Source organism: Lethenteron reissneri, chromosome 7 (assembly GCF_015708825.2).
Source record: "Lethenteron reissneri isolate LAM-NWPU_2019-01 chromosome 7, ASM1570882v1, whole genome shotgun sequence".
Taxonomy (NCBI): Eukaryota; Metazoa; Chordata; class Hyperoartia; order Petromyzontiformes; family Petromyzontidae; genus Lethenteron; species Lethenteron reissneri.
This window is the reverse complement of record NC_083785.1, coordinates 2,970,951-2,994,030: the sequence shown is the minus strand read 5'-3', so window position 1 is coordinate 2,994,030 and position 23,080 is coordinate 2,970,951. Positions and strand designations below refer to the sequence as shown.

The following is a 23,080-nucleotide window of genomic DNA, read 5'->3' as shown; positions in this document are numbered from 1 at the left end:
AAGGCCCAAAAACGAATTGGGTACAGGGAGAAGGAGGCACAGAGAGAGAGACCGAGAGAGATAGAGGAGATTGTGAACAATGGCTCGAGGAAGGCAGTGAGGTTGTTACAGCCCGCTGCCGAGTCCGGTCAGGATAAGTGGGAGTCCGCGAGCCGCGTCGTCTGCGTCTGTGGCGCCCAGATGGCAGCGCACTTTGTCGCCTGTCTCAGGCCGTGTTTACATCCCTCGTAGTTTCGACCACTTCTACACAGCGCTGGTTCAGCCGAGAGGCACTTTGGTTCGAGCGCCACTATCACGTTCGGAGGGTTGCGAGTCGAACGCTCGGTTGAGGGTCGACTCGGCCAATCGTCCCTTATGATCGGCGAAATTTGTACTGGTTCGTGGGAAGTCGCCCATGGCTCATCTAATGAATAGACTTGTTCCTTACAATTGGAATGTTGAATTTCCATGAATGATTCAGGGCCACCAACGGGGATGACCGCGATTAAGTTGCTTATTTGAGAAGAGCAAAGCTTTGACTTATAATTGCGGTTAATCTTGTTAGACCGTGGGTCAGAGCAAACTTGATTAATAACAATGTATTTACGTGGCGAAGTACATACGAAGGTATACATGATAGCCTTTCCACAGTGATCACAGTCAAACATGTATTGAAGCACACAACAATGTATAGCCTAGACAGACAAATGGGGCAATTGTTTGTGATCAATTATATTAAGGCTATGGTCTATTCACAAATGTCATTTTAGGCTGATTTCACCTTCGAGAGGTTCAGACCACTTGGATGCCGTTTTGCCACCGATGCTGCGCATTGTCAGCAATCGTACCACGGTTGTTAAGACCCTAGCACGTGTGCGTGCACACGTGGAAACAGTTGCTAGGATTACATGTGGTTTGGAATGTGCATAAAATGTACTAAACCCATTTTAACACGTGCATGATCATGTACAATTCAGGAAAACCGTAAAATGCGATTGGCACATGCCAAGGCATCTAAGCATGGCCATTATTTTACCATCAGTGTTCCTAAATCTGTGGTTTATGCTGTGCCTGACCTGCATGATATTGAACGGATTTCCTTGTGCATTTGTGATTATATTTAGGTTCTTTTTTTCATTTTTTCATTCAGGTCAGCCACCATCCACCCATATCAGCCTGTCACTGTGAGTCAAAGACATTTGTGTTGTGGCAAGGTGAGTCTTAAAAAAATATATATATGCACGGCACCTTTGTTTGAACATTTTTCGTGATATTTCATTGGCTTTAAAATGCTAATTTTATAGAATATAATTCATCCAACAAAGGCCAAGTTCTCAATGTCAATGGCTTGACATTCCCGGAGATGTATGGACTGGTTTTTCAGGCCACTATTGTGTCTCAAAGTAAAGGGACATTGACAAGTATACGTGCATAATTTATCCAGACATTTCCAGAATTAAAGTTTCATAGGTCTCGTCATCGGTACACTAATCTCTGTCCAACTAAGCTTATTTAGGTTTGCACGGACTTATTCGGGTCATGGGGAATTGTCATCTCCCTTTTTGTACGAACTTCGATGTTTAAAAACTGGTTTGCCCAATAATGAATCCTCGGTGCCTGCTCAGGGTGAAAAATTCTAACTATGAGTTCCTGCAAGCATTTAATCTCCAGATCACTAATACGAATACTAGCAAGGTCACCACAGTCGGATTGTAGTTTTGTAAGAGAAAAATTACGTCGTTGCGTCTGACAGTGTATTTGTGACCTGAAATGCAAACAAATATGCTTGGATAATGTATGCACTGTCCTTGAAACTGATTGGCCTTCACTTTAGATGGTCTCATTTTTTTGGCCTCGTCCCACCAGTGCTACAGACCAAAGGTGATCAGTGCAAGGACGACGCAAACACCGACGCATTAATAGCTCGGCTTAAGCAGTTACGCCTCGTTGTAATAGGTGTCTCTTTTTGGGTGTGTGAACATCTTAACACCTGTATTGATGCCAGAGAGGGTACAAAGCTTTTTTTTTCATATTCAATAAGTAAAAAAACTGGCTAAAGGGTCGCGTGGAAATCATGCGAAATGTCTACGGAATATTAAAATGAATAGGGAGAGAGGGTCTCTGAAAAAGGCACCTGTGTGTGTGTGCCACAAAGCGTTCTGCCCATGCTGGATACTGCCTAGGGAGGACACTGGTTACGTTCACCACTCAAATTGGTACTGACCATCCCCCTCGGCTCGTGGGCTATCACGTGGGGAGGTGTGTTGCAAGCGAAGGTCATTATTGCGCGCTTGTGTGTTTGACGGTCAACATCCCCAATTTTGGGTGTAATCGCCCGCGAACAATAGATTGCAATATCTTTCACATGCACCGCATGACTGTGACCAGCAGTGTGTCGGCTGCAAAATTTGCAAGTTAATTTAATCTGCTGAAATTAAGACAACATTTTCACTATGTGTAGAGCCTGTTTGGTCTGGTGAATACAATGGCTGTACTGAAATTGTATCTGTGTAATTAAACACCAAAATTACTTCGGGATGTTTTTTACTCTCTCTCCATTACGCCAAAACACATAGACACACGCATTTTTTCTTTTTCAGCAGACGTTTCAAAACACCGCAAAGATGCCTCTTTTCATTAATCTCGCTCGGCACGGCGGTCAATTCGGCACAATTGTTCGGAGGAACCCATTTATTTTTCGTGCATGAAATGGCATTCAGCGTTCGCCGCGGACGGGAACAAATTTGCAGATCCCTCGAATAATAAATGTGCTTCGTAAGCTGGGCCTTTAAACACCACCACGCGCCCTCCTGCATGCAATTAGTTGTCTCGTTTCTGTGATACGGTGTCTGCGTCACGGCGTATTTGCGAGCCATCCCCCCCACCCCCCTTTGCATGTTTCCCGATTGTCTCCTAGACGTTCGATGGAAGAATAAATTTTGGGGCAAGTCAATGGAAATCCTGCCGCTGGGAACAGTCAGCCTCAACCTACCCAAGTGAGTGTCACCGGTCCATTCGCCCCCCGTGGCATATACATACGTAGAGGACAACCGAGGAGCCCAAATGGATCCCTATAAAAAAAGTCCACTCCTGTCCACTCGGTCTCTCGCACATTACCAGGCCGCCTCAGGGGGCTGAGGGGCTCTCGTTGTGTGTGTGCGCGTGTTTAGTTTGTTGTCCTTCCACCCGCACCTCCGATGAGCGTGGTTGGCTACGTACGGTGCCAAAGAAGTTCAATGTACTTACGTAGATGACGGTTGTCCTGGGCTCCGGGAGGTTGTTGTCGTGTGAGTGTCTCTCCGGGATGTTTTTGCACCACCCCGACAGTTGCTCTTAAAGGGGCAGCAGCTCAGCAGCAGAAATGTGCGCGGGACCATCGCAGCATCGGTATTCTTTGTAAATCTGCGTGGCACAATGCTAAATGATCCCGCTGGGTGGCACTGCCCCAATAACATTTGACTTCGCTTGCAGAATATTGTGAGTATCCATCCCAATCAGTCGTTCACTCAGCCCGTCATCCCTCTGGGGGCGGGTAGATAAAACGATTACCACTTTGTGGGTAGTTTTTTGTTATTTTTTGTTATTTTCTTTGAACATATCTACGTGACTTTACCGAAAGACCCAAAGAATACTTTGTGGGCAGTCGCGCAGTGCTTGTCCTATGGACCGACTTGCTCCAACTACAGAAGTGTGGAATTGTCACTGCTGGCTCGGGAACTATTAACAGATTAACGCCAGCCCCTTGCAATGCATTTAGGGTAGACAATTTTTGGTCGCCTTATTGAAATTGCAATGACGTGGGAGTATGTCGACTGGTAATAACAACGCTTGGGAAGATCCGACACGGACGCAGAATGCATGCCGTGGCACGGCCATGCATCGCTAAAGGACGCTAGGAAGAGCAAGAGGGCGTTGGATAGACACTGAGGAAGGACACGTGAGGAGAAAGGTTGAGCCGTGAGCAGTGCAGGAGAATTGGTGCAGAGCAGACGCGAGCGTTGGGAAGGATTTTCATTCGACCCCAAAGCTGACGGAAGGCGTAGCAAAAACAAATTGTACAATCCACCCTGCTCACCGGGGAGATGCTGGGGTGTGAATGAGTTGTTCAGAATATGGTAATCGTGCACTTTATTATTTTTGAAAGTCTCAGACTCTGATTTTGGTCTCCTCAGCAAGTTTGGCTGTTCATAGCAATTTATCCGGAGATGGCAGTTCATACGGATAATAAAACCTAACAGCCCGTGAGTGTCTCCTTCACATGCTGTGCGTGGGATTGTGCCACACTGACACATCCAGCCCGTGCAACCAATTATTAGCGCCACTGGCAGTTAGGAGCGTGACTTTAGGTAAAAAAAAAATCCTGGACGCATTTCACACCGTGACACTATTGTTGTGCGTTGTTGCATACATTTGTGCTTTAGTATTGATTCCTATTTGTTTATGACGATTAATAATCAATGTTGGACTTTGCCACCTTACATCGCGAAAATCCGAAGTCCTGGCGACAACAACAAGCTAAACACAAAAAGCGGTTGTAAAGAAATGAGTTTGTCAATCAATCTAGATGCTTTAAAAGTGCATAGGTCCACTGGCTTCCTAATATCGCAAGAAAGAGAGCATTCCAGACGGCCGCGGAAAAGCACATCATGGACGAGCGATGACGCGAGCGATGACGCGACGAAAATCTTCCATTGGCTGCGAGCTGACTTCACAGCCCATCGGCCAGAAAGCGTCGTTTTGATAGGGGGCGACTTCAAGCTGTGGTGGCAGCAGCAGCGGCAGTGGCGGCGATGTTCCTGGAAAAGCATCCCGGTGCTCGGTGGCTCGGCCTCGATGGCGATGTCAGCACAGAGCCTGAGCGTTGTTCGGTGCAGGGGGTGGGCCGCGCAGGAAATCCACACCGGGGATCTGACTGGCGCAGTGTCCCCTGGCGCCATTTGAGGCTCGCCCTCATACACACGCGTGCAGACACGCAGAGAAAAAAAGACAAAGATTCCCCCCCGCCCGCCTCTATAGACTTAACAGACTGTTTGGGGCAAGTGCTGATGGCGGAGCGCCTATTACAGCTGACACGGCACACCTCCCCAATGCTGATGCTTACAGACCAGTACCCATTAAGGCTGAGTCGACCTAGGGGGGAGGCGGACCATTTTAGATATTTGTCATTGATTTTGGCTGTGGGTGTGAATCGAACTCGGGTCGCCGGGTTCGTAGCAAAGTGCGCTAACATCTACGCTATCGCTCCCCACACACACACACACACGACTCAAATGTCTGGGGCACACCATATACTGTAATATGCTTCATTCCTCTGCCCTGGATTTTTTTTGGCCAAAGTGCCTCCTGTGACACCACTGGTAATTTGACATTGTAGTTATTTCCGGAATATAACAGAAATAAACCTCGACTCCACAAATTATCCTTCCGAAGAGATTTTTTATTTATGTACATGTTATACAATGCAGTACGTGTTGTATATCTCTCAATAGCTGGTTGGCACTGGGGTTAGGTGATAGCAAGGAGGTCGATCCTCTGGCAGTCGTTTGGCAACATTGGTTGTGTGGCTTGAAGCAGGCATTGCTTCACGCTGATTTGGATCAGCTGCAGTCCTTCCACATGCGATGCCAAAGACGCCCTCTTTGCATTTGATGGTTCGACTTCATCAGAAATGTCACCGTTGCATCTGCGACCGGTATCCTAGGGATTGAGAGCCTAGTTCGAGGGAGGAGACGGCTGTCGTGATGCGCATAGTGTCGGGATCGAATCTCACGACCTCCTGCATATACCAGACGAGGGAGATAACATCTCGCCACTGCTTTTTGTAGCGGTTGGAGCATCGCTCGAATCGCATTTTTGCGCCCCCACGCTGCCACGGCAGGTACGGCGACCTGTACGAGTGGAACAAAGTGACGTCCTGCATCCACAACATCCTCAACGGGCCACGCTGGATCGAGCACTACGGCGAGATCACCATCCGCAACCGCCGCAGCGGGGGCTGCAGCTGCAAGCTCACCTTTGTCAAGGTGCGGAAAAGGAGACCCTATATCTGTCATGCAAATGTAGAAACTTTTCATTTTATATATTTGGCACAAAGGCCAAAAATGTGAAGCGGCCAGCAACAAGCAGCACTATCGAAGGTGTGAAACATAAAGAGTTAATACGTTGTCTTGAATTGAATTGAGCAAGGCTATTATAAGAACTGCGGAATACGCGACCACGGGAGGGAATTCCCAAGTTGAGCAGTCCCAGGAAAGAAGCAGGGAGAGAGTAAAGTGTTTTGCCCTGCGGTGGGGTGTTGTCGAACACAACCCGGATGAGGTGCAATGCTCAGTCTGGGCCCCCACCCATGGGCAGAGGAATCAATGCGCTCAGCTCAGCTCTGGAACGTATCCGACACTGGCCCTGCGATCGCGTCGACCTGTCACGATCGCGAGCGGTCCGTGGGCGGTCAACGTGAGCGTCCGCGCGTGTTCTGCGCAGGGAAACTACTGGAACTCCAACGTGAACGAGGTGCAGGGAGCGGTGATGGATGCCGACGGCAAAGTGTTGCACCGGCTCTTCGGCAAGTGGCACGAAGGCCTCTACTGCGGCGTTCCTCCCTCCGCCAAATGCATCTGGAGGCCAGGTCGGTGACCCGATGCACGCGCGTGCCCGAATCTGTCGTCAGCCTCTCGTGTACCCAAGGCGTATGTCGCAAGTCGGCCAGGTGTGGTGACAATGCGTGGCGTGTAAATCCAGCGATGTTAGACGTGGCGGTTGGTGGATTGCGGGGAGGTGGAGTTGACGTCTACGTAAGGCAACCACTTGCAGGGCAATGTATGTATGCACGCGTGTTGAACTCCTTTCGCACCGTACGTAGCCATCCGTGCTAATCGGAGGCACGGGAGGGAAGGACAACAAACTTAACACAAAAACGATATTCTAAAAAATTTAGTTTTCGGTCGACATTTAAAAGTGCATATCTGCAGTGGCTTCCTAATATCGGAAGCAAGAGCGTTCCAGACGGCCGCAGAAGCGCATCTGAAAGCGCGCGATGCGGTGACCGTCTTTCTTCGATGGAAGCCAAAAGCCGCTGTGTGGATGACCAGGGTTCCCGTGATGTTCTATGCTCCTTTGACGTTATCAACGAGGTATCGTGGTTCATTTGTGGCACTCGCTTTGCGTGTAATGAGTGCGGCCTTATAATAATGTACTTTGTTTGGCAACAACAAGCCAATGCAGCTCGGCCAGCACTACGTGGGCACGGTCGGATCTTGCAGTACCCGTCATGACGCGCGCTAAAGGGTTTTGTTCTGCCTGCAGAAGGCAGAACAGGAAGCTGAAGGTTTTAACCAGGCGAGAGCACGAGAGACCAGGGTCGTCTTAATTATCATCGTGATTTGGTTCACCAGGCTTCTGACATATCTCTCTCTTGGGGGATATGGGAAACAAATGCACGCAAATTACAAATTATCGCACAAATGTAACGACGATGCCCAGGATGAGTTATCCTTACCGGTGTTAGGTTCATTATTTCGAAACCAATTGGGTGTCACAAAGGGGACGCAGCCATGGTGTAATGGTTAGCAGACATCTCGGTGAGATGACAAAGTCATGTTTTTTTACTTCACTCGAATTACTTTTTTATATATATTTGACAAGAGCCAGGTACAAATCACGAAGCGTAACAAAGGAAGGGGCTTGCAGAAATTCCCTGGACAAAAGCCCAAACTGACTACCCCTGCGGTTTAAGGGAGGGGGGCAAATGTGGGCTCACTGCCCCACTCACGCAGGGACTGCGAGTGGGAGTGTCGATTTTTACATGGGGGGGGGGGGGGGGGGTGGGGAAGACGAGGGAAGAGGGACAAGAGTGAAGGGAAAAAGAGGGGTGGGTGGCGGGGGGAGTCACTCAAATGACTTTTAACATCCAGTGGCTTCAGTCTACACATAATCACCCATAGCATCCTCTCGCAATACCTCTATAAGTGTGATTGCTCAATATGTGTGTGTCTCCACGAATCTGTGTACAAGCTTCTGCTCCTGCGGGGAAAAAAATTCAACATTCATTAACGTCTCACAACCATACCAAACGTACGGGTGAATTACTTATTCAAAAAATATCCCACGCTACGTTATTTATATACTCCACAACGACACCACTCATTATTTTGCGTTATGCATTACGTCATTTTTCATCGCAATACGATCCATATCTTAAAGGGAGGGTCCTTGCCTGTAGCATCTGGGAATTTGCCAGCAATGATTCAAGTCAGTCTGACTCTGCCAATGAGACACTGCATGTCGAAACAAGGTCCAGAGTTTGCTTCGATCGAATCAAAGCCGCTGAAATTGTTCATTCCCGGGAGGCCGCGGGGCCAATCGGTTGTGTAAAATACTTTTAGTCATTGTGGGGAGACAGATATATGACGGAAATGTATTGTCTGCTTATATACTTGTTATTTACAAAGTACTAAATATTTAGGGATTTAGTGAAAAACCCAGCTTTATATCATGTTATGTTTTATACAATTGTTGACACCTGAGCTGAGCTCACCACACTTTCTGTGCAAGTGTCATGGGTTCACTTGAGAGACACACTGATTCAGGAGGCAACACCATTTATTCTATAACCACAACAGGGTAACTAGATAAACCACAACGGGGTAACTTCACAAACGGGTCAGGTCCGTCGGCACACTGCCTGACCCACGATGCCGAGCACGAAGACCGAAGACGGAAGAGAAGACGTAGCACGGCAGGTTCCATTCCAGCAGACAGCCCCGATGGGAGCCCGGGACCTCCCTTTTATGGCCCCAGCTGCGGCCTGGCTCCTCCCTTGGCCACGCCTCCTTCTGGAGCTTCCCAGAAGATTCTGGGCCATGCACCACGTGTCCCTTCTGTCACCTTTGACCCCTGTCATATCACGTATCCTTGCCAGCCAATCGGACTACTACGTCCTTAAATGCCCCCTACTCTGCCAGCCCCCAGAACCATGCTCCCCTAGAGACCTTTCCCATGGCATCGTGACCTCTGCTGGCAGAGGGCTATGACACACGCAATTCCTCTCTCTGTAGGTAGATGGCGCTAGGCGCCGTAGTGACCCACTATATGTCACTACACAAAGTGCTCGTATGTCAGCTGTGCCAGTTCACTACCACGACTCATTTGTGCCAGTACCCTCCTGGGCTGCGCATGTACCTCCCTCGTCCTAGCATCTCACGCAGATCTGGAAGAACGCTGGCGAACAGACTGGAACAACGCGGGTGTCCAAAGCAACACGTTATTTTAGATCCAAACATCGCACCACATGGCTTTGACGTTCCTTGAAGTCACTCCGTCTAGCATGTGGCTAGTATGTGCAAGTCACACGTCCAAGTTTATGTCTTTGAGCCATGCGATAGCTTCGGAGGTAGCACGACTCATGCTGCTCAGTCCGCCGGAGAGCTGGGCGTAGGATGGAGTTGTTTGCGATACGGTGGTTCCATTGTATGATTCGGCTGGCCGCAATCACTCTGTGGGTTCTCATAAATTCTCCACTTGCTGGAGGAGATGTGACGCAGTTGTGGCAGATCAAAGTCACTGGCGAACTATCCATCACACCAGAACATCTACAAGCCGACGCACACATCTCCTTCATATACGTACAATTAAATACGATCCCCAGGAGTGCGATTGTGACCATTCAACCAAATTATGGACCGTCCAGTAAACCAATAGAGCTACATACAGATGCACAGAGATTCATAGAGTCCCATAGAGATAGATATCCATAGAGACAATTAGAGACTCGTAGAGATACACAGAGGCTCGTAGACACTGAGATACATAGAGAACTCGTAGAGACCCATAGAGATACATTAAAGATCATTCACAGTAGTGCAAATGTGGCCATGTAGCCCAAACTATGGACCACACGGTAAAAACACGACAGTCTGCGCTGCTTCAATAGAGGAGGAAGAGCGACACGACACAAACGCCTGAAGCTCTCTCGTCGTGACCAGCAGCAGCAGCAGGACCTCAACATCGAGCTCCTGCAACCACGTGGCCATGCACGAGAAGAGAATCGCTCCTCTTGCTCTCACATCTGCCCTTTGCCCCCCCCCCTGCCCCCCTCCAACACTGCGCGCTGCCCCAGGCTCGATGCCCAATGACTACCAGCTGTACTACGGCTTCACGCGTTTCGCCATCGAACTCAACGAGCTGGACCCGGCCATGGCGGCCGTGCTGCCACCCACGGACACGCGCTTCCGCCCCGACCAGAGGTGGGACTCCCCGTCGCATGCGCTCTGCGCTGGATAGGCGACGCAGTGGTGTGTCATGGAGAATTTTTAAAAAAATTGCAATTTAATTGCGATGGTGTTGTTGAACACATCCGTAGGCTTTCGCGTCCAGTACTATCCACGGAGGTTTCTTTTTTTTGTGTTAGAGCGTGTAAATATATTTTTTTAAACTTCTAATATGGGCAAGGTATTGGTTTTATCTTGATTTAAAGCTTTGGTGACTGCAGGGATTCATATTCGTGGTTTTTTCGGTAAAGTCACGTAGAAGGGAAATAATAAAATAAAATAGAGCAATTTTTATTTTATTATTTTCACGTAGAAGGGAAATAATAAAGTAATATAAAACAATACATATTTTATTATTTCCCTTATACGTGACTTTACCGAAAGAACCAAGAATATGAAGAAGGTATTGTTTGTTAAATGGTATTTGGGGTGCCACGATGGCGAGATGTTAACTACGTCGTCTGGTATACAAAGACAAAGGTCCCTCATATAGCCTTAACAGACTGTAGGGGAAAGTGCTGTTAGCGAACACCTATGAAGGGCGGAACAGCACACGAGGGGGTGCGTGGCCAATACCACGCCCGACCGCCTTTGTCTCCCCAGTGAAGATGTTTATGCACCACACCAGGTACTCATTTGAGTCTGAGTCGACCTAGAGGAGGCCCAGGATCGGTTCAGATAATCGCCACCGGTGTTGGCCGTGAACAGGAATCGAACTCGTGTCGCCGGGTTCGTAGCGCAGCACGCGTGTGCGCGTTCGTGTGTATTACGCATGTGCCCGCGTGTCGCGTGCGAGCCACAGGTTACTGGAGGAGGGGAATGTGGAGGCGGCGAGCGAGGAGAAGCGGCGCGTGGAGGAGACGCAGCGCGAGCGACGGCGCAACCTCGAGGAGATGCATCTGCAGCACCAACCGCGCTTCTTCCGGTGACGTCTCTCAGTGACACTCGAGCCTGGCAACAACCCCTACAGCTCACCCTGACAATAACCCCTACACCTCACCCTGACAACAACCCCTACAGCTCACCCTGACAATAACCCCTACACCTCACCCTGACAACAACCCCTACACCTCACCCTGACAACAACCCCTACACCTCACGCTGACAACAACCCCTCCACCTCACCCTGACAACAACCCCTTCACCTCACCCTGACAACAACCCCTACAGCTCACCCTGACAATAACCCCTACACCTCACCCTGACAATAACCCCTACACCTCACCCTGACAACAACCCCTACACCTCACCCTGACAACAACCCCTACACCTCACCCTGACAACAACCCCTACACCTCACCCTGACAACAACCCATACACCTCACCCTGACAATAACCCCTACACCTCACCCTGACAAGAACCCCTACAGCTCACCCTGACAATAACCCCTACACCTCACCCTGACAACAACCCCTCCACCTCACCCTGACAACAACCCCTACACCTCACCCTGACAACAACCCCTACAGCTCACCCTGACAATAACCCCTACACCTCACCCTGACAACAACCCCTACACCTCACCCTGACAACAACCCCTACACCTCACGCTGACAACAACCCCTCCACCTCACCCTGACAACAACCCCTTCACCTCACCCTGACAACAACCCCTACAGCTCACCCTGACAATAACCCCTACACCTCACCCTGACAATAACCCCTACACCTCACCCTGACAAAAACCCCTACACCTCACCCTGACAACAACCCCTACACCTCACCCTGACAACAACCCATACACCTCACCCTGACAACAACCCCTACAGCTCACCCTGACAATAACCCCTACACCTCACCCTGGCAACAACCCATACACCTCACCCTGACAATAACCCCTCCACCTCACCCTGACAACAACCCCTACAGCTCACCCTGACAATAACCCCTACACCTCACCCTGACAACAACCCCTACACCTCACCCTGACAACAACCCCTACACCTCACTCTGACAACAACCCCTCCACCTCACCCTGACAACAACCCCTCCACCTCACCCTGACAACAACCCCTACAGCTCACCCTGACAATAACCCCTACACCTCACCCTGACAATAACCCCTACACCTCACCCTGACAATAACCCTGACACCTCACCCTGACAATAACCCTGACACCTCACCCTGACAACAACCCCTACACCTCACCCTGACAATAACCCCTACACCTCACCCTGACAACAACCCCTACACCTCACCCTGACAATAACCCCTACACCTCACCCTGACAACAACCCCTCCACCTCACCCTGACAATAACCCTGACACCTCACCCTGACAACAACCCCTCCACCTCACCCTGACAACAACCCCTCCACCTCACTCTGACAACAACCCCTACACCTCACCCTGCCAACAACCCCTACACCTCACCTTGACAATAACCCCTACACCTCACCCTGCCAACAACCCCTACACCTCACCCTGACAATAACCCCTACACCTCACCCTGACAATAACACCGATGCACTATACCTGACCCTGACTCTAACCCTATTCCACCTGACTATGATCATAACTCGAGCCCCATACCTGACCCTGACCCTAACTGTAACCCTATAAATTACCATGGTAATAATCCGCTATGATAGCTGAGGCCGACTGCTCCTACCCCGATGCCTGGCCCTAACCCGACCGTTTATACCTGATCATAACCATAATCCTACCCCTATACCTGACGATGAAAATTCCTACCCGATACCTGACGTGAACTCAAACCCTATCCCCATACCTGACCGACAAAAATTATACCGCTATAACCGTTACCCTCAGCCTTCCCCTATACCTGACCCTGACCATAACCCTTCCTCGATACCCTGACCCTACCAGCGATTAGCACTGTGGGTTACGTACAGTGTGAAAGAAGTTAAACATGCATAGATACAGCCACTAAACCAGATGCTGACCCTAACCTTACAGTAACCCTGCCATACAACATAAACACAACAACAACGTCTAACACTAAATGAAATTTGAAAAATAAAATCAGCATGCCAGTGGACTGAAAGAAGAATGTCTAATCATCATCATCAGCTGTGCTCTATCCACTGCTGGGTGAAGGCCTCTCCCAATCAATTGCCAATCGTTCGTAGACTCACAACGCGACGATCCCTTTAGCTGCCGCACACGACCTGTGACCTCATCGCTCCATTTCCACCGTGGTCGTCCTCTCGACTTCTATTGGTTGGGTTGGCTGCCAACCTAAACCCCCACCGTGCTCCTTTGACCGCCGGCCATCACCCCTCCCCAAGCGACATGTCCTGCCCAAGCTACCTCGACACACTTGACACCTCTGCCTTTTAGACACTTTTTGCTGTGAACCTCAGAGTGTAATGATTTTCTGCCACTTGTTTCCACATCCCCATTTCTGTGAATGTTACCCACCCCCCCACCCCTGCCCCCTCCCCCCCACCCCTGCCCCCCCACCCCTGCCCCCCCACCTCTGCCCCCATCGCAGGAGAGTGGTGGACTCCAGCGGCCGGGAGTGCTGGGTAACGAACGGAATCTACTGGGAGCTGAGACGAGAATCTGGGTTCGCGAAACTGGAAAGCCAGATTCTCTGGTGACGTCCTCACCCGGGGGGGGGGGGGGGGGGCGCGGTGTCACACCGGAGGGGCACATTCATATTCAAACGTAAGACCCATTAGGTGTGCTCCATCAGGACCTGCCACTATAGCCCAATTATTACCAGGCAGGTGGAAATCCCACCGCAGTTTTACAGCGGTCATTTGGCCCCGCCCCGTTCTCGCAGTCCCCTCCCACTCATTATCCTAGCCCCTCCCCCCGTTTAGAAGTTGGCTATACCCCCCCCCTCTCCCTTCCCCAAAAGGCTCTTTGCCCCTTCTGTGCACTCATATACCAGTTAAGACTTCCGTTTGGTTGTTATATAAAGTATATATGTAAAAAATACCATAAAGTCATATAAATTGAGAAAAACAAATATTACGTATTATACAAATTGTCCGTATCTTATAGGGAAGTGTATCATAGCACGAATTCAATGCAAAGATTATGTATAGCGCGATAGCCTGTGCAGCTCTGGAAACAAGCTGCGTGCATTTTTTTTTCTTCTTTCATAAACCTGCTATGAATGTTGCAACATTTGCACAATTTCTAATTTAAAGTCTTCACCGGCGGTGGTGGTGGTGGCGCCGATGATAATCGTGCTAGGAGAATACTATGACACGTGCAATTCTGTTCTCATCATTAACAATGCTGTAACGACTGAAATCCGCAAACGTTGTTCTCTGCTTCCGTTCGAGTTAACGGATAAAATAGGACTTACAGAAAATAAATATATATATTTTTGCTGCTAAATTTCGAACTTTACATTTTGCATGTTGATATAAATGATGAGCATCGTATTTTAAAGGGTGGAAAATTATTACGATGAAACAATGTTTTCCTATTTAAACTGTAATAATTATTAGCATTGTAAGTAATTCTCTATTAGCTACTGTCAGAAAATGATCCCCATACATTGTGATATTAGCACTTAAACATCAATATAACCTGTATTCAAATAAGCAAATAATAATGTACGACCCTTTGTCAAATCCACTGCTAGATGAAGGCCTTCCCACACGGTATGATTTACGGTGATACGCTATTACCGCAGTAACAAGATATCACCAGCTGCAATGCGCAAGACCTCTCCGCTTTCGTGAGAAACAAATATGTCCCTTTGACTCCTTTCCACAAGTCAGTCGTGGGTTTTCCCCGTCCATAAAACGTTGAGAAATACTCGCAAGACGACTGATGGGCACGACCTCTCCTGCGTCAATTGTGAATGGCGAGTCATTAGACATCGTTCTGTCACTGATCAAATGACACACTGCTCCACGCACAAATGGTAGTTTTCAATTGAGGCTCGCAGTCCCATTGATCGCACAGCTGAAACTCACTGAAGCCCCTTAAGGCTCCCTCCCGTATAGAGGGTTTCGTATTTGACTTCATGGCTCCGCAACGCAACGGGCTTTGACAAAAAAACTACTAAATATTTTTTTGTGGAAAAGTAGTGATTTGTAAACTGTGTAATCCGCATCATCATCATGATGAAAGGCCTATCCACTACTGGATGAAGGCCTCTCCATGCGATTGCCATCCCTCACAGTCCTGTAATACTGTCAGCGGTAAATCTTTAAAACATTGAAATGGTGTGATGTCGACTGATCTCTTGTCGCGTCTAAACAAGCTGCAGACGATTTACTTAAAGCTCATTTCATTTTGCACGTTCGGTTTCATAAAATTCGCCAATTTTTCAGTTTAATATCACTTGTGTCGTACTTGTTTACTATCGTTTGTAGTCTTATCGTAAATTTTAATTTTCAATGGGTTGAGCAAGTGAGTCTTTGTTAAATCGCGTGAGGTCGAATCACAAAATGCGTTTGCTATTCAAGGGGAAATTAAAAAAATAAAATGTAACCACTTTTGGCAATGACTCCCTTAAATCAGAAAACTATTTCGACTTAGATTTAGGGCAGTTGGGCCTTCTTCCAGGGCTCTCAAATACACATTAATCTATGCCATTGCACAACTGCTAATGCAGTCCCTCAATTAAGACTTTACCTGTTTTATTTCGGTTGTGCTCTTGCCATCGTGTAACGAGGTGGTGCCATCGCTCCGGAACTTGCACAGGAGCGGCGCTTCCACCCCATGTTAGAGAAGAGGCCTCGGCATTTAAATTATTTTCATGGTTAGAAGTGGACACCACAGATCTACTTCTTCAATCCCTTAAAGTGACCTTTTTTAAATCTATACACAGCGGGTGGGAAACTTTGCCCATGCCCCCTTGCTGCGGGGGGAGATATTCGCTGCATTGCAGTCAAATTTTGTTATTCATTCTCAGAGCTGTAAGTTGGTCGTCAGGTTAAGAGAAAAAGACAAAGTATAAAGTGACGGGTATTTTTTTGTGCAGTCATTGGTGACCGGCTAAAACGAGATAATCACGAGACTTGAGAATCTGGTATTAGAGTATTTGGCTGCTATAAATTTTCACTGAATACGCCACCTCGCTGAGCTATTGTTTGTGGCCAGGTCGCTTCTGTAAAAGAGCTAAATAGTTCAGTGGGCCTTATCTGGTAAAATGAAAAATAGTTTAATCACAGGGAGCCAAAACCCAGAGTCGAACCGGGCATCTCAGCAGTGCTGGCTCGGTGCTTTGACCTCTTGAGCCCCGTGGCTGGCATAGCCCCGAATTTTTATTTTAAAATTTTTACAACGTAGACCTGGGACGGAATAAAAAAAGATGATTACAAGCAAGATACAAATCAACCGTGATAATCGCACCTCTGATTAGCACGGTTGGCTACGTACGGCGTGAAAGAAGTTCAACGTACAGTACATAGATACAAAACAACGATGGGAGCAACTCATCTGTTGGTGGAGGGGACACTGAATGCTGGTGAATCACTCCGTCTCTCTTCGGAGCGAACGGAGAATCGGGTAGATGGACTGCACTGCCAGGTGCAAATTGCCCTTCGGAGACTTATGAACGATAACCGTTCTTGTTTAAATTTACATTTTAAGCTCTGGAGCCTGTCTTGTATTTGGAAACTAATGTGGGCACATGGAATCTTAATTTCTTTTAGGAACAATTGCCCACGTTATGTGCTATGAACCCGGGTGACCGTGAGTTTGATTCTCGGCCTTAGCGAGCATTCAGTGGCGAGTGATACCTTAAGCGGTCTTGAGCCTCCCTTCACCAACCCTCACTAGCCAGCGAAGTGAAGTGTGGTCAAACAACCACCGCGATCGCCATGGCGCCAGAGGTCCTTCATCTAGCAGTGGTTTGACAAATGTCTGAAAGTTATTATTGCGAGCTGTTTGCCAATTTACTCAATGGCAGATGAAAAAATGTAGCAAAACAAATTTTGATCTCCAAATGGTTAAATACATAACATCAAATCGATTTAAGTTTCATATCACGTTTTGCAGTGATTCCGTTAAAGTTAATGTATTCATTATTTATCGATTACAGGCCATTACTTAGGTGAGTGTGCATAGCGTAATCTAATCTCGTGGTGTTAAAACATATAATTCGGTTGAAGTCAAGAAAATCAATTTGCTCTGGAGAGCCCCACTAGAGAATATTTGGCCTACTTCTCTGTGCTGGCCAGCCGTTTTCTAAGAGGTGGAAGTAGCCACACTTAACTCCACCGCGCGCGACCAACCGATTGACTAAACTACCTGCGATGTACAACATCTGATGCCGCTGGGTCGACAGCGGCCGGGGGGGAGGTGGATTTAAGACATTTTGAGAAACGTGGCTCTGTTGTTTAAAACTTACCACGGATGCCGGTCGATGGAACCGGAGATTTCCTGGCTTTGCAAGTCGATTTGTGCTAAACTGTTACATCACAACAGCCGCACTCCTCGCCCCGCGCCTGCCCTAGTGCGCGCCCGCGCGGGGATTGATGTCAAAAAGGGATTGAGAAAATTCAAGGCACGTTTACGGCTTCCAAGAACCTTGTTCCAGATTCATGAGATCTCTGTGTCGGGGATGATATTTTTTTGTTTCAATTATATAATTGATTTTTACCGTATTTATTGTTTGTTGTCGTCATGGAAAGCTCATCTGCCTTTGATGTTTTCCAGCAGACCCGTTGCCTCCGTCAGTTGAACCACACTTGACTATGGAAAACCTGCGTAAAGCTCCGTATGGATAATGACAGAGCGCGTAATTGTACCAATATTTCGATTTAAAGCTTTCATGACTGCAGGGATTCATATTCTTGGTTCTTTCGGTAAAGTCATGTAGAAGGGAAATAATAAAATAATTAAAAATATTAAAAATAAAACAATAAAATTGTTTATTTTCAGACGGATGGACGAGTGTCCACCTTAGAACACATTCCTGCGGAGGGAGCTGGTAGGAACGTTGGGTTGCTCGGTCAATGGCCAGGGTCAACGGCGGCGTGGTGTATTCCGCAAATATGGCCGACTGTGAGGGCGGGCACAAGTCGGCGTGAGTAGGTTAAATGTTGAGTTTTATAAGGGCACCACGGGGTGACCAGCCCCCTCCCCACCCAGCCCCACCCCTCCCACCCCCCACCCAGCCCCGCCCTCCCCACCCTCCCCTCCCCACCCAGCCCAACCCTCCCCACCCAGCCCCTCCCCACCCTCCACTCCCCACCCAGCCCCTCCCTCTCCATCCAGCCCCTCCCCACCCTCCCCTCTCCACCCAGCCCCACCCCTCCCATTTTTGGATGCACGATGGACGGACGGACACAATAATCCCCTGTGGGCTGGTGGAACCAGGAGGTTCCTACCAGTAAAATTAACCTTTCCACCACTGGCTCAGAATTGCAAATCGAGATAATCGGCCAGCCAATGATCAATCGATCGCAGAGGCCACGCTTAATGACATTCTTTCACTGCAGCGTTATTGAACGCAATTATACAGCCATACTGCAGATTAAAAACGACCGTTTTTTCCTTTCCAAGAATACATTGAAATAAATGCTGTAATTATTTTCCATTCGTCATGTACGGGGAAAGGATACTTACCCAGGATCATTCCTCCTGTGGCTGTGCTGTTTAGCTCAACTACGTATGTTCTGGCCATAGCGCATTGTTGTTCGGCAAAGACGTTCGACGTTAGGATAGCGGCATGGCCTAGCGGTAGCGCGTCCGTCGAATTGTCGCAGACGTTCACGATTCGAATCCGGCAGGCCACCCTGATTATTACCGTAATCATACGCACCGTCTGCTTCATGGTGAAAGTTTAACATCCATTGATGTCATTTGCAGGAATAATGCCATTGTGTGCTGGCATCATGGCCCGACCTGCAAATTGCTCAATTGAGATCATCCCAGCAGTCGTCGCCCCCCTACTGGCAGATTGATGCCTCAGGTCACTCTTGCAAATGAGACTCACCTGGTCTTTTGGAGTTTTTCACCTGGTTCAAGAAAATATAACATTCCTGGGAGCTTCTTCAGGAACTGAATTACAGGAGTTCAAGCATGTAAACAAAAATTTGCATCGAGTATGTACACTGTTTTGGATTAATTCAATTCAGAGTTTTTTTCCCCCTGCAATCTGAGATTTCATAGGAAGGCAAGTCTGAATATGTCCATCTTGCACAGACCACAGAATTGGATGGTATTCCAGATTGTTGGGATTGTGAGAGGGCTTCGTCCTCCCGGTGTCGGGTTAACGATTCTGGCCTGGGCAAGTCTTGTTGTTCCGGTACAACACAAATATACATAGCTGAGCGTTCTTTACCCAGGAATGCCCTGTGTGGGTTATGTGTTTGTCGCTGAGATGTGATTAATACATTGCCTCTTTCCTACCCCCGTTGTCCTGTTCAGACTCTGCCTGAAGCCAGGAGGATATTGTTACGATATCAGAGATGTGTACGTTATCTATAATGAATATTACTGCTGCGGCTATGTACATTCTTGCGGTTAAGACATTTGTGTGTTGAGAAGCTTGGATCTTTTAAAGAGGCACTGTGTAGGCAGCATGTAGTGACAATCATCGTAAGTTGAGATCTTTAGCCAGGCAAGCCTCATAGAATCTGAACTCTTTATTAGGGCTTCCTGCATGAAATGTTCTGACCGATTGTTTTGGGTTTTTTTGCACGTAATTATAATCTGGTTCAAATATATATTTTATGATAATGCTCAACTGCCACACATAGGGCTCATCAGAAATCAACTTTCTGTACTGCCCCTGTAAGGCAATCCCTTACCCAGAACGTTGGTATATTTCACGCACATGATCTCTGCGTGACCCGCCAACCCCACCACTAAATTTATATATAGGCATGTAGTGCCACCAAGAGCTCGTCCGTTTGTGTATAACCATGTATGTTGATAATATGTTGAACTTCTTTTTCACCTCACGTAGCCAACCATGCTAACTGGGGTATACTACTGTAGATGCACAATATCCATGTGTATGCTGTATATGCAGACATCTATTATACATCAATATACACTCAAGAATATAAATATGATGTCCCTGCCATATGAATGTGGAATATTCAACCACTGGCTCCGGGCCACCAAAGGAATACTGCTACATACACAGAACTCTTATCCGCAGCCCTATTATCCGCTACTCATCTTATCCGCAGTCCTATTACCCGCTACTCATCTTCATCTGCAGCCCACTGAGCTAATAGCTCAGCTGGCTTTACCTGCTACATTTGAAATTGTTTAGTTTGAGTGATTTGCTTACCTTTCCGATACGTTGCACCCCTATCGTTTTTTTTTGGGTATTTTCTGTTGTAACTTTCTGACCCGCCCCTACTGGACATGTGTGAAAAAGAGTGTTTCATAGCTCATCGGATTCCTGCAGTATGAATAAAGATACTGGTTCTGATTCTTTACAGTTCATTAAAACCCATCGGCATTAGCTGTAGGGGCCATGCACACCTTCAATCGCATTTTTGGCGTCGCGGGTGTCTGACCGGGATGCCAGCAATTGATTCGCTGGTTCCTGCAAGAGGCATGGTGTTTCTTGAGACATTCACCTGCTGGGTACTGAGATTGCCACATGAGACAGTACAGCCAAGCAGGTTGTCTGGCTGGCCATCAGGTGCAGAACGCACCAGTTGTTCAGGTGCACGTGTGGCTTTCCTCCTTGCGCCCTAGCTAGCCTCACGGCAACGCGCACAGATGACGCCCCCGAATCGAGTTGATGAGACGTTCCCAGCACAACCCCCTCTGCAAGAGTGACACAGACCGAGGCTTTTGTGGGTTAAGGCGGTGATTTCAACTACTTTGGATTAAATATAGAAATGCTGAAATGTAATTGTAAGAAAAAAATGAACATTTATAATATGTGCAATCAAAAGTGATATGTTTTAAATATACTATCATTCGTTTACGGCCCCTGCAACCCTCGCCCAGACTCCCTGTCCATCCTTCGTGCCAGAATTACCTTCAAGATCGCTTGCCTTTGCTCCCGCACCCTAAAATCCGGCTACCCACCGTACCGAAATTCTCTGCTGACGCCTGACACCACTTCAACGATTCGTAGACACCTTCACAGTGCGACGCGGGACCTCCTTGAAACCCCCAGGACAAGGACTGTCATTGCTTCTTCTCGTCGTTTCTCCGTCGCAGCCCCCCGTCATCTGGAACGCCATGCCCCCCCCTATTCACATCTGTAACGATCAATAGTTTTCTTCGTCTAAACACCATCTCAAGGCACGCCTCTTCAGCTCGACATTTAACGGAGTCTCACCGGACCGCGCGACACGATCTGACACCGAGTTCCGCTTCACGCCTCAGAATTGCGTCTTCGGTCCGCAACATTGTGCGCGTTATAAGTTGTATTATTATTATTGCAGCTTATGAAGACGCTTTGGGTACATTGGGAGTCGGCATTAATGCACACGGCCTGTTGTGATCACAGCCTTGTGTTTTAACAACAATAATAACCATGACTTATTTACCCAGGAAGTCACACTGAGTCCAAGGACTCTCTTTGTCAGGAGGGTCCTGCATTGGGTTTAGTTTTGTTGTTGTTAAGATGTTTGCACGTGGGAGGAAACCGGAGGGCAAGGAGAAACCCCACACGTGCGGTGGGGGAAACACTCTATCCCATACAGATGGGACACATGATCCCATACAGATGGGACAGATTATCCCATACTGATGGAACAGATCGTATATATTAATCCGCACTTTGCCGTGCCACCTTCTGGCGAGCCAGATTGGCATCTTCCCCTAACGCCCATGAGGAGGGGGGTTTCACAACAATGTTTGCGATCCAATCAACCCTCGCCTCCACGGTGCTGGATTACAAGGTGCACATAAGCCACCACCACCGACCAGCTAATAAGTGCCTCCCAAAAATGATAGGTTTTCTTAATTTTCTACGTGCAAATTTGAGCCATACTCTTTGCAAATTATATACAAGGCCAAGAATGCGTACGTTAGGTGCGGTTTCAGATTGATATTAAATTGATATTAAACGCATGCACTCCCTCACTGCGTTATTTAATTTTTAAAGACATTAATTCGTAACAACACGTGTTCCGTGATGTGTACGTGAGGGCTAGTTTGTAATTTACATTCTAAACAAATTTAAACTCAACCCTCGTGCATTCTGTAATTACGTGAAAATGCATTGTTTAACAATACGTTGTATAATGCTATAAAGTACGTGTAGGTATAAAAATGTACACACTCGCACAAACATCAAGTTCAAGTTCAAGTTCATTTATTAGGTATAGCCCTGTGAGCCATTCAGCTCTTGAATCGGGTGCAACCGCAACAAACAAAAAACAAAAACATGAACAAAAAAACATCTTAAAGTGAATATGGACAATGAGTGGACCTTGTGCATATATTTTGGAAAATGTCAGCCTTTACGATGCATCCATCTTCTGACTTTCATACGAATGCAGTGCCTCTTTAAAAGCCTGTGCTCATATTTGTGTTGCAGCCTTAATGCTTTCAATGGTTGTCGGATCACTTAAGGAAATGCAATCTTTTGCAATCATGCATCATCTCGACCAAAGGTTTATGGGCACCGGTGGACGTTTAGCGAGTTTTTTTGCCGGCAGTTTGCTGGTAAATCACCTCATTGCTTCAGTCTCGGATCGGAGAGCGGAAATGCTAATCAAGTGCAATTTCAACTGTAATCTTTTGGTTAACCGAGTGGAGGTCTTTGTTGATCTGTACGTGCTTGCAGCGAGACATAAAATCTATTTGCTTATTTTATAAGTCTTGTCGAGTGATTTTCTCGCGTGGAGTTTGAACTCGCGTGCCGGTGTGACGAGGTGTAACGTTGATGATACTTTCCAGACTTCGGTTAATCCGCTGCTGGGTGATGCCCCCCACAACCTCCTCCTCCTCCACACCATGTGGGTCATT

General features: G+C 47.7%; 1 protein-coding gene across 2 annotated transcripts in view; it reads left to right on the top strand.

Moving 5' to 3' along the window:
• The window catches only part of LOC133355810 (oxysterol-binding protein-related protein 6-like), a 190,477-nt gene extending 172,160 nt beyond the window's left edge, over positions 1-18,317 (top strand). For both annotated transcript variants that reach the window (XM_061573210.1, XM_061573201.1), the window contains 7 exons: positions 1,130-1,193; positions 2,897-2,975; positions 5,858-6,002; positions 6,460-6,604; positions 10,094-10,220; positions 11,047-11,169; positions 13,704-18,317. In XM_061573210.1, the coding sequence (XP_061429194.1) occupies positions 1,130-1,193; positions 2,897-2,975; positions 5,858-6,002; positions 6,460-6,604; positions 10,094-10,220; positions 11,047-11,169; positions 13,704-13,812 (792 nt within the window). In that variant the 3' untranslated portion in view covers positions 13,813-18,317. The remainder of the gene's footprint in view (positions 1-1,129; positions 1,194-2,896; positions 2,976-5,857; positions 6,003-6,459; positions 6,605-10,093; positions 10,221-11,046; positions 11,170-13,703) is intronic.
• Positions 18,318-23,080: the final 4,763 nt, after the last annotated feature.